The sequence below is a fragment of the Eleutherodactylus coqui genome, chromosome 5 (assembly GCF_035609145.1).
Source record: "Eleutherodactylus coqui strain aEleCoq1 chromosome 5, aEleCoq1.hap1, whole genome shotgun sequence".
NCBI lineage: Eukaryota > Metazoa > Chordata > Amphibia > Anura > Eleutherodactylidae > Eleutherodactylus > Eleutherodactylus coqui.
The window spans coordinates 182,482,151-182,499,066 of NC_089841.1; the positions used below are offsets into that span (position 1 = coordinate 182,482,151).

The 16,916-nt window shown below is 44.7% G+C and overlaps 1 protein-coding gene across 1 annotated transcript in view; it reads left to right on the forward strand.

Annotated features, from left to right (window-relative positions):
- MYO18B (myosin XVIIIB) overlaps positions 1-16,916 on the forward strand; it is a 529,330-nt gene that overhangs the window by 500,516 nt on the left and 11,898 nt on the right. Inside the window, exon 43 of the mRNA XM_066603908.1 lies at positions 14,230-15,398. Coding sequence (XP_066460005.1) covers positions 14,230-15,398 — 1,169 coding nt within the window. The remainder of the gene's footprint in view (positions 1-14,229; positions 15,399-16,916) is intronic.

Genomic DNA, 16,916 nt, shown 5'->3' on the forward strand with positions numbered 1-16,916 from the left:
CCCCCCCCCCCCCCCCACACACACACACACAATTTAGTAATTCTGCTGTAACAAGAAATTAAGGGCTTATCAGTAATATTTCACACCAATATCTAAATGTGAGTGGGTGGATTGTGGATGCCGTTGGCAACAGCACAATCACTGTTATTGGGTTGTGCAGCGTGGGTCTTGGTTTCTTATCAACAACCAAGTCCACGTCTGATTTGATATATATGTTTTGAGTCTATTTTTTTATACCTAAAATTTTGGACAAAGGTTAGCTTTTTAATAAAATTTCTTTTTTGGTGACCAATAGTACTACAAAACAAAGTCTAAGCATGACTTTAAATGGGTCTTCCCACTTCTAGCTGTTTTTCTGCAGAAGCAGACAGGTCCGTATATTGTATAGTGGTCCCAATTGGTACTGCAGGTGTAGTCCCATTCACTTTAATAAGACTCAGCCTGCAATACCAATCCAGGCCACTGCACAATGTCTGGAGCTGTCTGCTTCCTGCAGAAAAGCAGCTTGAAGTGGGATAACCCTTTTAAGTATATGCATAAGAATAATTAGATTTTTTTTCCAAATACTGGTTAGAGGCATTGGGGACTGTAGTAGACTCTGCAGACTGGTTCTTCAAACTAGTTGTTGAAAGCTTTACTTCCATGCCATTTTATTCCTGCTGGATTCAACCTGTTATATGATACTAAGATTGAAGGTTAGTGCAATCAAGTAAAAATGAAATGGAAGGTAGTGAGCGTTTTGCAGTACATACTGCACAGATTATCACTTCTACAGCTACTAGATATTGAAGCTATGCTATGCAATGACTATCAAATAAATTAGGATTCTACAGGCAGCCTGGATGTCCACCTAATGCCAGCAGGTCTTCCATGCACTATAATCAACATTGTGATTGAAATCCTAGAAATGCTTTATCTTGGGTGATAAACTATTTTCCATAATCACCTAAATGGCAGGTCTTCCATCTGAAGCAGTTCTTGTGAAGTGTGAAGGCATACTTCATGTCCCAGTCTTTCCTGGACTTTAAATGACTCTGTATTTGAAGATCAGTGAAAGGTGAACAGCTTTGGATGTATTCATAGAGCCCTTTACACTTTTATTGCTAGAAATCATCATAAATATCCATCCTCTGTGAAGAAATCAAGGAAAGCCATGTGCACGCTCAGAGTTATATCTCAGGGAAAATGATTTGTGAGCCTTGAAATGCAATTTCCCTGTTTAGACTTTAAGACTTTGTTGACAAATGCCTAATGATGCTATGAACAGAAAAGTATCTAAGCTGAAACTTTACAAGTTATTTCCCCTTTGCTATCAGTCAGAACCAGCATGACAAATGCAGCTTCATGTATTCTGTAAGCTCCTGTAAAAGGATTTAACCCCACTGAGATGCATGGAATCAATTTTATGTGCATATACGAATAGTGGAACCAGGCTAGGGGAACAGATATTTGTTCTTGGTTTCAATATTTCAATATACTTCTACGTAAAGAAAAAAATACTGTATATAAGAAAATAAGCTATGGTGCTCTACAACCTAAATATTATAGCCTAGTTTTGTTACTTGTTCTCACACAATCTTATTTCTCTACTTGCACCTGCTACTGTATCTCAGGCAGGTTTATAGGCAACCTGAATTTTCTCGGTCCATAGAATACACTAAGTGACAATTTACCCTTTCCAATCCGATTTTGGATTCAAGGTTTCGTAAAAGGCTTTCTCTTTTTGCTGTTGTACAACGGTGCCATCTGCTGGCTAAATCCAGTGTGTGTGCACCAGAGAAGCTCCAACAGTGGAGTGGCTGGCAATAGATGGTAAGAATACCCTGTCGGACGTCTTCTGACATTGGAGCTGTACAAGCTTCAATCGGAATGTAGGAAGACCTCAGACAGTGGATTGGAAAGGGTTAAGGAACGTAAAAGGTACACGTGCTGAAGTGGTCACACAGAGTTGTAGCTGCTTTAGTCTTCATGCTAAATTGGCTTGTTTTTAAGCCCTTTCAAATTAGGTGAAAGGAGGTTTGAAAAGATTCCAGAAAAAGAAAAACTTGCCCTCTTCAAAATAAAATAAGTGGAAAGGTGAACAAGAGAAATTATATGCTATGTCTTGTGTACTTAGATGGATGCGCAGGGAAGACTGCATAGCAAATAGAGGAAAGCCTAACTCTGCTGAAACATTAAAGGGGTTGTCCCGCGCCGAAACGGGTTTTTTTTTTTCAATGGACCGCACAGCGCTTACCTGAATCCCCGCGCTCCAGTGACTTCTTACTTACCGGTTGAAGATGGCCGCCGGGATCTTCTACCTCCGTGGACCGCAGCTCTTCTGTGCGGTCCATTGCCGATTCCAGCCTCCTGATTGGCTGAAATCGGCACGTGATGGGGCGGAGCTACACGGAGCCCCTTTGAGAAGAGAAGAAGACCCGACTGCGCAAGCGCGTCTAATTTGGCCATTAGACGGCGAAAATTAGACGGCAACCATGGAGACGAGGACGCCAGCAACGGAACAGGTAAGTGAATAACTTTTGATAACTTCTGTATGGCTCATAATTAATGCACAATGTACATTACAAAGTGCATTAATATGGCCATACAGAAGTGTATAGACCCACTTGCTGCCGCGGGACAACCCCTTTAACCTCGGGTACATTTCTCACAGGCACATATTTTTCTCCAGGCCTTTTTTAATATGGGAGCACTTAGAAAAATGTTTGCTTCCTGAAAATCCTTACAACTATTCCATGCCTACTGTTAAAGCTCTTTTTGCTGTCTTCCAGGTAACTGACAACCAAATTCCAATAAGCCCCATGATTTGGAATCAGAGTTCTATAGTCTTAGTAATTTGTTAATGATAATTGTTTATTGTGATACCAAATGTATACAGTTTTTGTTATGTTTTGCCATTTCTGTACCCTAAAAACACATTTATTCTAAAGATTTGTTTTTGTGTGGCTGCATTCCAAGGGCCATATTGTTTTTATTTGTCCATTGACAAAGCTCTATGAGGGCTTCTTTTCTTCGGATGAGCTCTAGCTTTCATTTATCCCATTTTTGGAAACATATAACGCTTTGATCACCTTTTATTCAATTTTTTCTAAAGGCAGGATGAACAAAATCTGCATTTCTGGCATGTCTTTTTTAATGGCATTCACAGTGCAGTATAAATAATGTGTTAATTTTGTGAGTCAATATGATTATACCGAGACCCAACTTATGTAGTTTCTTTTTAATGTGTTACTTCTTTTTCACACTTATAAAAACCTGGCAAAATAGCTAGTTGTTTTTTTTAGTTTTTTCCCCCACAGCATTCACCATGCAGGTTAAATAATTCACTAGCTTTTTTACATGGGACGTTACAAATGTGATACCAAATTTGTGATATTTTTTCCTTTTTCTTTTACACATAAGAGTAGAAGGATGGGGTTTTGAATCACAGTTCTATAGGCTTAGCAATTTGTTAACAATAACAGATTAACCCTTTCCAATCCACTGTCTGACCTCTGAAGACATTATGATTTAAGGCTGTACAGCTCCGATGTTGGAAGACGTCCGTTGGGGTTCTCTTACTGTATATTGCCGGCCTCTCTGCTGTTGGAGCCTATCCAACGTGTCACCTCATGTAGTACTGGCTTTAGCCAGCAGATAACGCTGTTGTTTAACGGCAGAAAAAGAGTAAGCCACCTAGGAAAACCAGGATACAAATTGGATTGGAAAGGGTTAAAGAAGGTTTCATTTTGTCTTTTTTTAAAGGAAACCAGTTTTTGGCTGTTTTTCATCCATTTTTTGAGCCAAAACCAGAAGTAGATCCAACAGTAAGGGGAAGGATAATTCCTTGCTTTATATTTCCTATTCCATTCAATTAGAATTCTGGCTTCAGCTCGAAAAACTGCCACAAAAACTTCAGCTTAAACAGCTGTGTGTGTAACTACCCTCATATGGTCTTCGAAGGTATAACATTGATGGCCTGTCCTTAGGATAGGCCATCAATGTATGATCCACGCAGAGGCAACCCCATAGTTCTCCAAGCAACAGCATTAAAATGGGCTCAAGTGTTTTTCTGAGGTGTTGGACGGAATCCTCACTTTTCCAGTCCAGTTCAGTACAGCCACAACCTAACTTTTTCAATAATCTTCTATACATCTAATTTATGTAATCTAGGTTTAACTTAAAGTGTATTAAAAAGCCACTGAAAATACTGATATGCCCAGAGTTCATGGTTAAACCTTGCAGTGTTGCACAGGACTATCCCTTGGGATTTCTTAGGATTCTTTTGAATGATGATAGTGGTTTTCTAAAAAAGCATCGGTCTGCATGTAATCTCTCTCTTAAACCATTATACCAATTAGGTTATATTGACCATGCATAAAAGTATCCTTTTCACGCAACCAAATAAGTGTTATTTTTGTGCTTGGTTCAGGTAAACCAGATTAAATTTAGCTTCTTTGAAAATCCAACTGGAAGCGGACATGTTCTTTATGTTCCTTGATCAGCTTATGTTGTATCTTTCTATTCTACAGAAAATCCAGCTGGAGAATTTGTTTTCTTTCTCATGAAAATGTGTGCATTTGGATTCTAGCATGCCGTTCTTGGCTGATTTTCATAAACCTACTTCATTCCACTTGCAGATTGTAGCTCATTTTTCATTTTGCATTCAGCTCTAAAAGAAAATAGTAGGAAATAAATTATGATAAACACTTTTTCACAATCCTTTTCACCGCATTTTTTCATGCCTCAAAAAAAAAATAATCAAAGAACATTAGAATCTCAATACATCTTGGTAATAATTTTAACCAGCAGCAATGATAGGAAAATCTACTGTAAATTTCTGCTTTTTGTTTCCAAAGCCTGAATCATTCTCACGCCGCACTCATGCTAACCCCTTCATGATGGGCCCAGTTTAGACCTTAATTACAAACCCATTTTCCATTTTTTTCAAGTTTTTCCAGTGACATAGCCAATTGAGGGTTTGATTTTTGGCAAGTTGTATTTTTAATTACATCATTTTCAGCATATATAAGGTATTGTATAACTTTTATTAATTTTTGTATGGGGTGATTGGGAAAAAAATCTGTATTGTTTTAGGGATTTTATTTTTACAGCATTTAGAATGCAGAATGAATAAATGTGATGACATTATTCTCTGGGTCAGCACTAGAGATGAGCGAGCACCAAAATGCTCGGGTGCTCGTTACTCGAGATGAACTTTTCGCGATGCTCGAGGGTTCGTTTCAAGTAACAAACCCCATTGAAGTCAATGGGCGACCCGAGCATTTTTGTATATCGCCGATGCTCGCTAAGGTTTTCATTTGTGAAAATCTGGGCAATTCAAGAAAGTGATGGGAATGACACAGCAACGGATAGGGCAGGCGAGGGGCTACATGTTGGGCTGCATCTCAAGTTCACAGGTCCCACTATTAAGCCACAATAGCGGCAAGAGTGCCCCCCCCCTCCCAACAACTTATACTTCTGAAAAGCCCTCATTAGCAATGCATACCTTAGCTAAGCACCACACTGCCTCCAACAAAGCACAATCACTGCCTGCATGACACTCCGCTGCCACTTCTCCTGGGTTACATGCTGCCCAACCCCCCCCCCCCCCCCACGACCCAGTGTCCACAGCGCACACCAAACTGTCCCTGCCCAGCCTTCAGCTGCCCTCATGCCATGCCACCCTCATGTCTATTTATAAGTGCGTCTGCCAGAGGAAAAGCAGGCACACGTAGGCAGCGACCCTCTTTAAAAGGGGCGGGGCGATAGTCCACAATGCAGTACAGAAGCAATGAGAAATCACATCCTGTGCCACCTCCATCTGGAGCTGCACACGTGGGCATAGCAATGGGGAACCTATGTGCCACACACTATTCATTCTGTCAAGGTGTCTGCATGCCCCAGTCAGACAGCAGTTTTTTATAAATAGTCACAGGCAGGTACAACTCCGCAATGGGAATTCCGTGTGCACCCACAGCATGTGTGGCTCCCTGGAACCCACCGGCTGTACATAAATGTATCCCATTGCAGTGCCCATCACAGCTGAGGTAATAAAGTCATGTTTAATGCAGGTGGGCTTCGGCCCACACTGCATGCCCCAGTCAGACTGGGGTTCTTCAGAAGTGGACACATGTAGTTACAACTCCCTGTGGACCCACAGCATGGGTGGCTCCCTGGAACCCACCGGCGGTACATAAATATATCCCATTGCATTGCCCATCACAGCTGAGGTAATAAAGTCATGTTTAATGCAGGTGGGCTTCGGCCCACACTGCATGCCCCAGTCAGACTGATGTTCTTCAGAAGTGGACACATGTAGTTACAACTCCGTGTGGACCCACAGCATGGGTGGGTGCCAGGAAGCCACTGGCGGTACATAAATACATCCCATTGCAGTGCCCAACACAGCTGAGGTAATAAAGTCATGTTTAATGCAGGTGGGCTTCGGCCCACACTGCATGCCCCAGTCAGACTGGGGTTCTTCAGAAGTGGACACATGTAGTTACAACTCCGTGTGGACCCACAGCATGGGTGGGTGCCAGGAAGCTACTGGCGGTACATAAATACATCCCATTGCAGTGCCCAATACAGCTGAGGTAATAATGTCATGTTTAATGCAGGTGGGCTTCGGCCCACACTGCATGCCCCAGTCAGACTGGGGTTCTTTAGAAGTGGACAGATGCAGTTACAACTCCCTGTGGACCCACAGCATGGGTGGCTCCCTGGAACCCACCGGCGGTACATAAATATATCCCATTGCAGTGCCCAACACAGCTGATGTAACGTCAGCTGTAATGCAGGTGGGCTAAAAATGAATTTGATTACACTGTGGCCAGGGCCCCCAAAAATTGGTGTACCAACAGTACTAATGTACCTCAGAAAAATTGCCCATGCCCAACCAAGAGGGCAGGTGAAACCCATTAATCGCTTTGGTTAATGTGGCTTAATTGGTAACTACTAGGCCAGGAGGCAGCCCAGTTAAAATAAAAATTGGTTGAGGTGAAAGTTTTAACGCTTTAATGAGCATTGAAACGTCTAAAAATTGTTTATAAAAATTATATGACTGAGCCTTGTGGGCCTAAGAAAAATTGCCCGTTCGGCGTGATTACGTGAGGTTTCAGGAGGAGGAGCAGGAGGAGGAGGAGGAATATTATACACAGATTGATGAAGCAAAAAGGTCCACGTTTTTGATGGGGATAGAGAACCATGCTTCCACCCGCGGGTGCAGCCTACGGATTGCTTAGGTATCGCTGCTGTCCGCTGGTGGAGAAGAGAAGTCTGGGGAAATCCAGGCTTTGTTCATCTTGATGAGTGTTAGCCTGTCGGCACTGTCGGTTGACAGGCGGGTACGCTTATCTGTGATGATTTCCCCAGCCGCACTAAACACCCTCTCTGACAAGACGCTAGCCGCAGGACAAGCAAGCACCTCCAGGGCATACAGCGCGAGTTCAGGCCACGTGTCCAGCTTCGACACCCAGTAGTTGTAGGGGGCAGAAGCGTCACGGAGGACGGTCGTGCGATCGGCTACGTACTCCCTCACCATCCTTTTACAGTGCTCCCGCCGACTCAGCCGTGACTGGGGAGCGGTGACACAGTCTTGCTGGGGAGCCATAAAGCTGTCAAAGGCCTTAGAGAGTGTTGCCCTGCTGTACATGCTGTACATGCTGTACATGCTGCCTTATCTCTGCGCCTCCCCTGCTACCTGGCCCTCGGAACTGCGCCTTCGGCCACTAGCGCTGTCGTATGGGAATTTTACCATCAGTTTGTCCGCCAGGGTCCTGTGGTATAGCAACACTCTCGAACCCCTTTCCTCTTCGGGTATGAGAGTGGAAAGGTTCTCCTTATACCATGGGTCAAGCAGTGTGTACATCCAGTAATCCGTAGTGGCCAGAATGCGTGTAACGCGAGGGTCACGAGAAAGGCATCCTAACATGAAGTCAGCCATGTGTGCCAGGGTACCTGTACGCAACACATGGCTGTCCTCACTAGGAAGATCACTTTCAGGATCCTCCTCCTCCTCCGGCCATACACGCTGAAAGGATGACAGGCAAGCAGCACGTGTACCGTCACCAGTGGGCCAAGATGTCTCTTCCCCCTCCTCCTCATCTTCCTCCTCCTCCTCCTCACCGCGCTGAGATATAGACAGGAGGGTGCTCTGACTATCCAGCGACATACTGTCTTCCCCCGGCTCTGTTTCCGAGCGCAAAGCGTCTGCCTTTATGCTTTGCAGGGAACTTCTCAAGAGGCATAGCAGAGGAATGGTGATGCTAATGATTGCAGCTCACCAAGGACCTGGCAGATGTCTGCCAACCAGGCCCGCTCTTCTGAAAAGAATTGAGGAGGCTGACTCCCACTGCGCCGCCCATGTTGGAGTTGGTATTCCACTATAGCTCTACGCTGCTCATAGAGCCTGGCCAACATGTGGAGCGTAGAGTTCTACCGTGTGGGCACGTCGCACAGCAGTCGGTGCACTGGCAGATTAAACCGATGTTGCAGGGTGCGCAGGGTGGCAGCGTCCGTGTGGGACTTGCGGAAATGTGCGCAGAGCCGGCGCACCTTTCCGAGCAGGTCTGACAAGCGTGGGTAGCTTTTCAGAAAGCGCTGAACCACCAAATTAAAGATGTGGGCCAGGCATGGCACGTGCGTGAGGCTGCCGAGCTGCAGAGCCGCCACAAGGTTACGGCCGTTGTCACACATGACCATGCCCCGTTGGAGGCTCAGTGGCGCAAGCCAGCGGTCGGTCTGCTCTGTCAGACCCTGCAGCAGTTCGTGGGCCGTGTGCCTCTTATCTCCTAAGCTGAGTAGTTTCAGCACGGCCTGCTACCGCTTGCCCACCGCTGTGCTGCCACGCCACGCGATACCGACTGCTGGCAACGTGCTGCTGCGGCTGACACATCTTGATTGCGAGACAGAGGTTGTGTTGGAGGAGGAGGAGGGTGCTTTAGTGGAGGAAGCATACACCGCCGCAGATACCACCACCGAGCTGGGGCCCGCAATTCTGGGGGTGGGTAGGACGTGAGCGGTCCCAGGCTCTGACTCTGTCCCAGCCTCCACTAAATTCACCCAATGTGCCGTCAGGGAGATATAGTGGCCCTGCCCGCCTGTGCTTGTCCACGTGTCCGTTGTTAAGTGGACCTTGGCAGTAACCGCGTTGGTGAGGGCACGTACAATGTTGCGGGAGACCTGGTCGTGCAGGGCTGGGACGGCACATCGGGAAAAGTAGTGGCGACTGGGAACTGAGTAGTGCGGGGCCGCCGCCGCCATCATACTTTTGAAGGACTCCGTTTCCACAACCCTATACGGCAGCATCTCCAGGCTGATAAATTTGGCTACATGCACGTTTAACGCTTGAGCGTGCAGGTGCGTGGCGGCGTACTTGCGCTCAAACACTTGCGCTAGCGACGGCTGGACGCTGTGCTGACAGACATTGCTGGATGAGGCCGAGGACAGCGGAGGTGAGGGTGTGGGTGCAGGCCAGGAGACGGTAGTGCCTGTGTCCTCAGAGCGGGGTTGGATCTCAGTGGCAGGTTGGGGCACAGGGGGAGAGGCAGCGGTGCAAACCGGAGGCGGTGAACAGCCTTCGTCCCACCTTGTGGGGTGCTTGGCCATCATATGTCTGCGCATGCTGGTGGTGGTGAGGCTGTTGGTGGTGGCTCCCCGGCTGATCTTGGCGCGACAAAGGTTGCACACCACTGTTCGTCGGTCGTCTGCACTCTCAGTGAAAAACTGCCAGACCTTTGAGCACATCGGCCTCTGCAGGGTGGCATGGCGCGAGGGGGCGCTTTGGGAAACAGTTGGTGGATTATTCGGTCTGGCCCTGCCTCTACCCCTGGACACCGCACTGCCTCTTGCAACCTGCCCTGCTGCTGCCCTTGCTTCCCCCTCTGAAGACCTGTCCTCAGTAGGCGTAGCAAACCAGTTGGGGTCAGTCACCTCATTGTCCTGCTGCTCTTCCTCTGAATCCTCTGTGCGCTCCTCCCTCGGACTTACTGCCCTTACTACTACCTCACTGATAGACAACTGTGTCTCATCGTCATCGGCCTCCTCACCCACTGAAAGGTCTTGAGACAGTTGCCGGAAATCCCCAGCCTCATCCCCCGGACCCCGGGAACTTTCCAATGGTTGGGCATCAGTCACGATAAACTCCTCTGGTCGGAGAGGAACCACTGCTGCCCAATCTGAGCAGGGGCCCGAGAACAGTTCCTGGGAGTCTGCCCGCTCCTCAGAATGTGTCATTTTCATGGAGTGAGGAGGCTAGGAGGAAGGAGGAGCAGCAGCCAGAGGATTCTGATTTGCAGCAGTGGACGGCGCAGAACTGTAGGTGGACGATAGATTGCTGGAAGCACTTTCTGCCATCCACAACAGGACCTGCTCACACTGCTCATTTTCTAATAAAGGTCTACCGCGTGGACCCATTAAATGTGCGATGAATGTGGGGACGCCAGAAACGTGCCTCTCTCCTAATCCCGCAGCAGTCGGCTGCGATATACCTGGATCAGGAGCTCGGCCTGTGCCCACACCCGGACTTGGGCCTCCGCGTCCTCAGCCGCGCCCACGTCCTCTAGGCCTACCCCTACCCCTCAGCATGCTGTATTACCAGGAATGCAGAAACACAACACTGTAATTAAATGTGCCGCTTATTGGCCTGTGGTTGGAGGCTGACTTCGCTTACGGAACGCCAGGAAATAATTTGGCGCAAGCCTGCTGTAACACTTAACTGGCTGCGTATGATTTTGTAGAACTACTACACCCAGCACACACAGACCCAGAACACTGAGCACAGTGACAGGCAGGCCAAATAAATTTTTTGCCCAATATTTTTTAGAAAAGGCCCACTGCCTATATTCAATCAATAATATGTCTTCTGTCCCTGCCTCCACACTTCTGTCCCTGGAGTATTACTGCAGGGCGCAATGCTCTGCACGGCCGATATACCAAAAAAAAAAAAAGTGCAACACTGCAAAAAGCAGACTCCACAGTACTGCACACGGTTAGATGTGGCCCTAAGAAGGACCGTTGGGGTTATTGAAGCCTAAAAAACTCCTAACGCTCTCCCTGCCTAAGCACTTCTGTCCCTGGAGTATTACTGCAGGGCGCAATGCTCTGCACGGCCGATATACCAAAAAAAAAAAAAAAAGTGCAACACTGCAAAAAGCAGCCTCCACAGTACTGCACACGGTTAGATGTGGCCCTAAGAAGGACCGTTGGGGTTCTTGAAGCCTACAATAACTCCTAACACTCTCCCTATAGCAGCTCCAACACGATAGCACTGTCCCTCAGCTATGTCAGAATGCATCTGTGGCAAGCCGCGGGAGGGGCCGATTTTTATACTCGGGTGACACCTGATCTCGCCAGCCACTCACTGCAGGGGGGTGATATAGGGCTTGAACATCACAGGGGGAAGTTGTAATGCCTTCCCTGTCTTTCAATTGGCCAGAAAAGCGAGCTAACGTCTCAGAGATGAAAGTGAAAGTAACCCGAACATCGCGTGGTACTCGTTACGAGTAACGAGCATCTCGAACACGCTAATACTCGAACGAGTATCAAGCTCGGACGAGTACGTTCGCTCATCTCTAGTCAGCACTATTCCGGTGATACCAAATTCGTCCTTTTTATTGTCATTTCTGTACACTAAAAACACTTTTTTCATAGAATCCTAGAATGGTAGAGTTGGAAGAGACCTCCAGGGTCATCAGGTCCAACCCACTGCTTAATGCAGGATTCCCTAAATAATCCCAGACAGATATTTGTCCAGCCTTTGTTTGTAGTAGAATTCACCACGTCCCGTGGCAACCTGTTCCACTCATTGCTCACCCTCACTGACAGAAAGTTTTTTTTAAAGATTTGCTTTTGCATTGCTGCATTCTAAGAGCCACATTGTTTTTATTTGTCTATTGATTAAGCTCTATGAGAGCTTATTTTCTGCATATAAGCTCTGCAATTGACATATGGGTGCTCACTAAAACTTTTAACTGCACTATAGGATGCTGGGAGTAGTATATTGTAAGGCTTGCGTACTACTGTATTTGTCCATATAAGTTATCTTCCTGATACGACACACAGAATAAGGTTCTATGTTCATCCTGAAAACCAGTTTTCAAAACTATTGCTGCACAGTGTTCCCGAGCCATGTGGACATTACAGGTGTTAAGTTAAAGCCGTAGATATATTGCAATATTCCCTGTAGAGTTTTTGCGCTATTCTTTTTATACAACTAACATTCAGAGATCACACAGCCACCAGAGCACTGATAATTAATGATAATGGTGTGATAAAAAGTAGAGGACCTACATATAGTAACACCTGTGTAGAGAAAAGTTAGTGGTGCCTTTCTATAAAATGTCCCTGCTCGTGATATATTCTCATTACACATAATGACACAATAGAATCCCCTGCAGTCCTAAAGCAAGGTAATATATTTTATTGCAGGTTATAAAAGCTAGACACAACCTTCAAGATTATCTAAACCACAACCAATATGGCTGCAAACAGACTGTAATGAAGATGAATAAAATCACTTTATCCACTATGTAGTATTAGATTTTGCTGCATTAACGTATTTACCTGAAATAGATCTTGCCAATAATGGCGGTAATGAAATGTGTGTAAAACCTAGAATAGATATTATTCCCCAGAAGACAACATTGTACCCATTAGTATATGTTTTTGTTGTATAGCACCTCATGTTTAATAGTTATGTTATGACCATGTTGATACCTTGAAGCTATTTTATAACTAGGAGAGTGCTAAGAGTCATCAAAAGGCATACCAATCAGATGAATGTTTGCTCCTGACTTCATGTGACTTCTTCTAATATAAAGCAGTATGTAGCGGTAGTAGCTTGGATCATATTTAGTATAGTAAAAAAAAAAAGTAGTATGATAACCCAAGACAACAATTCGTAGTGGCATCAACTCTTATGAGCAATACTGATAGGAATTATGTGCAGTTTATGCTGTTGTATAATTACACTTTCGGAAAAGAGAATTGGCCAGGTTTTATAGCTTTCCTTCGAGGGAAACACATGTTTTAGAATGGCTAGAAATGTCTAATATTAAAATGTAAGTCAATACAAACATGGTCAGTATACAGTCAGTAGACTACAGGTACGTCACTACCAATATACATGTATAGAAATAATTCATTCTTTTGAGGATAAATCTAACAATGGTATTTAGTTGCAGGCTCAATATAATAAGCAAAAAATATTTTTCATTGAAAGTTTTTACATATGTTATATATAACAGTATTTGGGGCTACTTAAAATATACCTCCAGTTATAAAAGGAAAATGATTCAGAAAAACGATAATATTGTTACGTTCTACACTAGAATCATTGCATTAGGGTTAGAGATGAGCGAGTATACTCGCTAGGGCTAACTACTCGAGTGAGTAGTGCCTTAGCCGAGTATCCTCACGCTCGTCTGTAAAGATTCGGCTGCCGGCGCGGGTGACAGGTGAGTTGCGGCGGTCAGCAGTGGGGAGCGGGGTGGGGAGAGAGAGATCTACCCTCCATTCCTCCCCGCTCTCCCCCGCCCGCCCCCGAATCTTTACAGACGAGCGGGAGGATACTCGGCTAAGGCCTTAGCGAGTATACTCGCTCATCTCTAATTAGGGTATTTTGAATAAACCAGTCTACAGTAGGTCACAACGTTCTGCTCTTCCCCCTAGGCTATTGTCCTCAATGTAAGAGCCAGTACAGTATTCTTTACTATAAACATTTTAGGACGGTTGTCACAGTTCCACCTTTCAACTTCACTCATTGTCCAGTTTGCACAACACCAGAGTACAAGAGTTAAGCAGGTGTTGAGGTTCCCAATATTAGGGCAACAGCTGTTACAAAACAAGGAATGTTAATGGAAACTTTCGGTTAAAGGTGTTTCCTGGGAAGAAGATATGGTGACCTATCTTCAGGATAGGTCTTTAATATAAAGTTTCTGAGGGTCTGCCACTTGGGAACCCCACCGATCAGCTATTTAAAGTGCTGCAGCAGTTTCAGTGCATAAAAGCACAGTCCCATATATTGTATGGTGTCTATGTCTGGTATAGAAACTCAATTGCCATTGAATGGGATTGAGCTGCTCTTAGGCTAAGTGTCATATAAACATGATGACGTAAGAAGTGGCCGCAGAGCTTGCCAATTCAAACAACTGATTTGTTGGAGTCCACTGTATGATAGTGGTGCCTTAGTGTTATCCGTAGTGCAAATGTTTAAATAATAAACCGACTGTTTTGTATTTGTTTCAGGCAAAAAGATATAAAGGATCAGGATAGGAGTCGACCAAGTTCTTCCTTGAGTTCTGGATCAAAAGTTTATGGAAACAATGTTGTATCGCTCGAAAAAGAGAACATGAGTCCAACACTTGGTAGAAGGTGTTCTTTACCAGAAGAAGAAAAGTTTTCACGTTCCTCATCTGCTCTCTCTGAGTTTTTAGATGAAGTGAGAAAGAAAAGGGCCTCTGAAAAAGATCAGTCATCCCGAGTTATAGAGGATACATCTTCACTGCCTATTTACCGGACAACTGGAGCTTCTTCCCTCAGAAGATGCACACGGCTAAATGATGATGAGGAAGATTTTTCGGTTGCCCTGAGCAAGCTTTCAGATGAAAAACCTTTAACAAGTAAAGGATTAATGCGTTCTTCAAGCCTTCGTTGCTTACCATCTGAAAAAACTGATCCCACACTATCACCTGCTGTTAAAAAAATGGCAAGGTTTGGTTCTTGTGAATCTCTCAACGAACCTCCGCACAGTGTAGGTTTTAAGCAGGTATCTTCAGAACCAGGAGTAGAAGGTGCCAGTTCTTCTTTAGGGCTTAGGCCGTGGAGAAAATGTCTTGAAACAGCACTGGAGGAAGTTGGTGAAAACGATTTTGGGAAACAATCTCTTGTTTTCCAGAATAGAAGTATTTCTAAAAGAGCTGATATTGGAAATGATGAAAGCTCATCAAACTGGAAAGTACCCAGTCTCAGTTTTGAAAGGAAGCTGACTGATGATTCTGATGACATCCTCCCTGCACTTAGAAGATCACAATCAACTCAAAGTTTGCCCAAAACGTCTAGGGATAGAAGAGATGGTCAACGACCACTAAGTGTTCATTTTGGTGATCTCCCATCACACGAACCAAGCCTTTCCACAGGGGGATTGAAAAGTGTTTTAAAGAAAAGTTCTATTATTGCGGAAGATGTGGGAAATCTCTCTGATTCATCATCGTCTTCTGGTTCTGTTATATCCTGCAGAAGTGCAGATAGCATTAAAAGTAGACCCCGAGTACATAGAGCGGGTGGAGAAGATAACTCAGGGAAGCCGATACCATCTGAAATCACACAAGAAAATAAAAGACCTGAAGCAGAAGGCAAAGAAGATGATGTACATAGCATAATGAGGAAATATTTACGAAAAATTGATGAAGAACAAGGTAAATCTACTGTAAAAAGTAAAAACGAAACAAAATTTAGAATTTATTATCTGCCTAATTATTACACTTTTTTGTGCTTGCTCATTTAATATGTATTAAATAATTAGAAAGGCACTTCTTAATCTTGGTTTCCACGCTGCTATAACTGCATGTATTTGAAACCCCATCCAGTATACAATGACTGCATGGTTCTGCCGTAGCTATGGCCGAAAGCATTTATTGCTTTGTGGAAACTAACCTTAGGCTACTTTCATACCAGCATCTTTTACCTCTGTATTTGGTATGTGTTTTGTGAACCATAATACAGAGCTAATATAAATATATGTATCTAATCACATGGTTGTATTTTTTTAATGGCTATGTTTGAAGAATGCAGCATGACCTAATTTTTCCATTTTTGCCTCCATATTGCTATTATTTTCTATTGGGCAAATATAAATACGTCCAAGGATTGGCACTTAAAAAAAACAAAACAGTTTATCTGATGCTTAGTGGATTACCCCAGATCCATGACTATACTGGGAACTTAGGGATACAATTTGATGCTGCAGGGCTTAGAGGGGTGGATTTTTTAAAGGTTTTTTTGGATGATTTTATTGCCCAGTTTGTTACCCAAACCAATTTATATGCCCAGAATTTCATCTGAGAGAACCCCAATCCAGTTTTGCAAAGCCCTACAGATGGACCCTTGTGGATGCATTAGAAATTCAAAAAATTAGGGGTATTACATTAAGCATGGGGCTAGTAAGGAAGCAGAGCATTATGGCCTACTGGAGCATGGATATTTTATACCACACCCCAATGTTCTGCATAGCTATGTCAAGGGTACTTGGATAATTTTTACACCAGTGTTCCCCTATTCCCGAGCCTTGTTTACAGAAAAACTATGGCATTGTTAGAAAAAGACAGAAAAGCCTCCCCAAGTCGCTGCTGAAGCAAATTCTTAGAAGGGGTTAGAGCCGAGCACTATACAGTGATTACATATTGTGCCCAATGTAAGGGCATGCCTCGTCTTTATACTTGACACACAATACCAGGCCATAGCAGTACACCCTGCCCAGTACGGGGTACCAGTACAGAGACTCCCCCTTAAGCCAGACTGCAGCCTTGACTACAATAGGGATATGTGCCTGTCTGATCAAGTAGTCTTGCAATACCATGTGGAAAACAAGAATGTGGTATAAAAACTATCTTTGCAAATCATACAGGTGGCACTGTATAATGCCTACGTGCTATATTTATGTGCAGGCCAGAAGGATACCTTTCTTGAATTTCAGGAGGAGGTCATGAAGGCCCAAATGTTTGGGAACTTGGAGGGGGGGGGGGGGAGCCCTGTACTTCTGGAAGCGAGCCCACACCACACATATAGCACCAAGGCAACACTTTCCTAGTGAAATTCCCTCCACCGGTAAGAAGAGAAGGATCCAAAAACATGCAGAGTCTGTTACGAATTGGAGATAAGGAAGGCTACCATTCATCACTGTGAAACCTGCCCCACACAACCTGGCCTGTGCATAA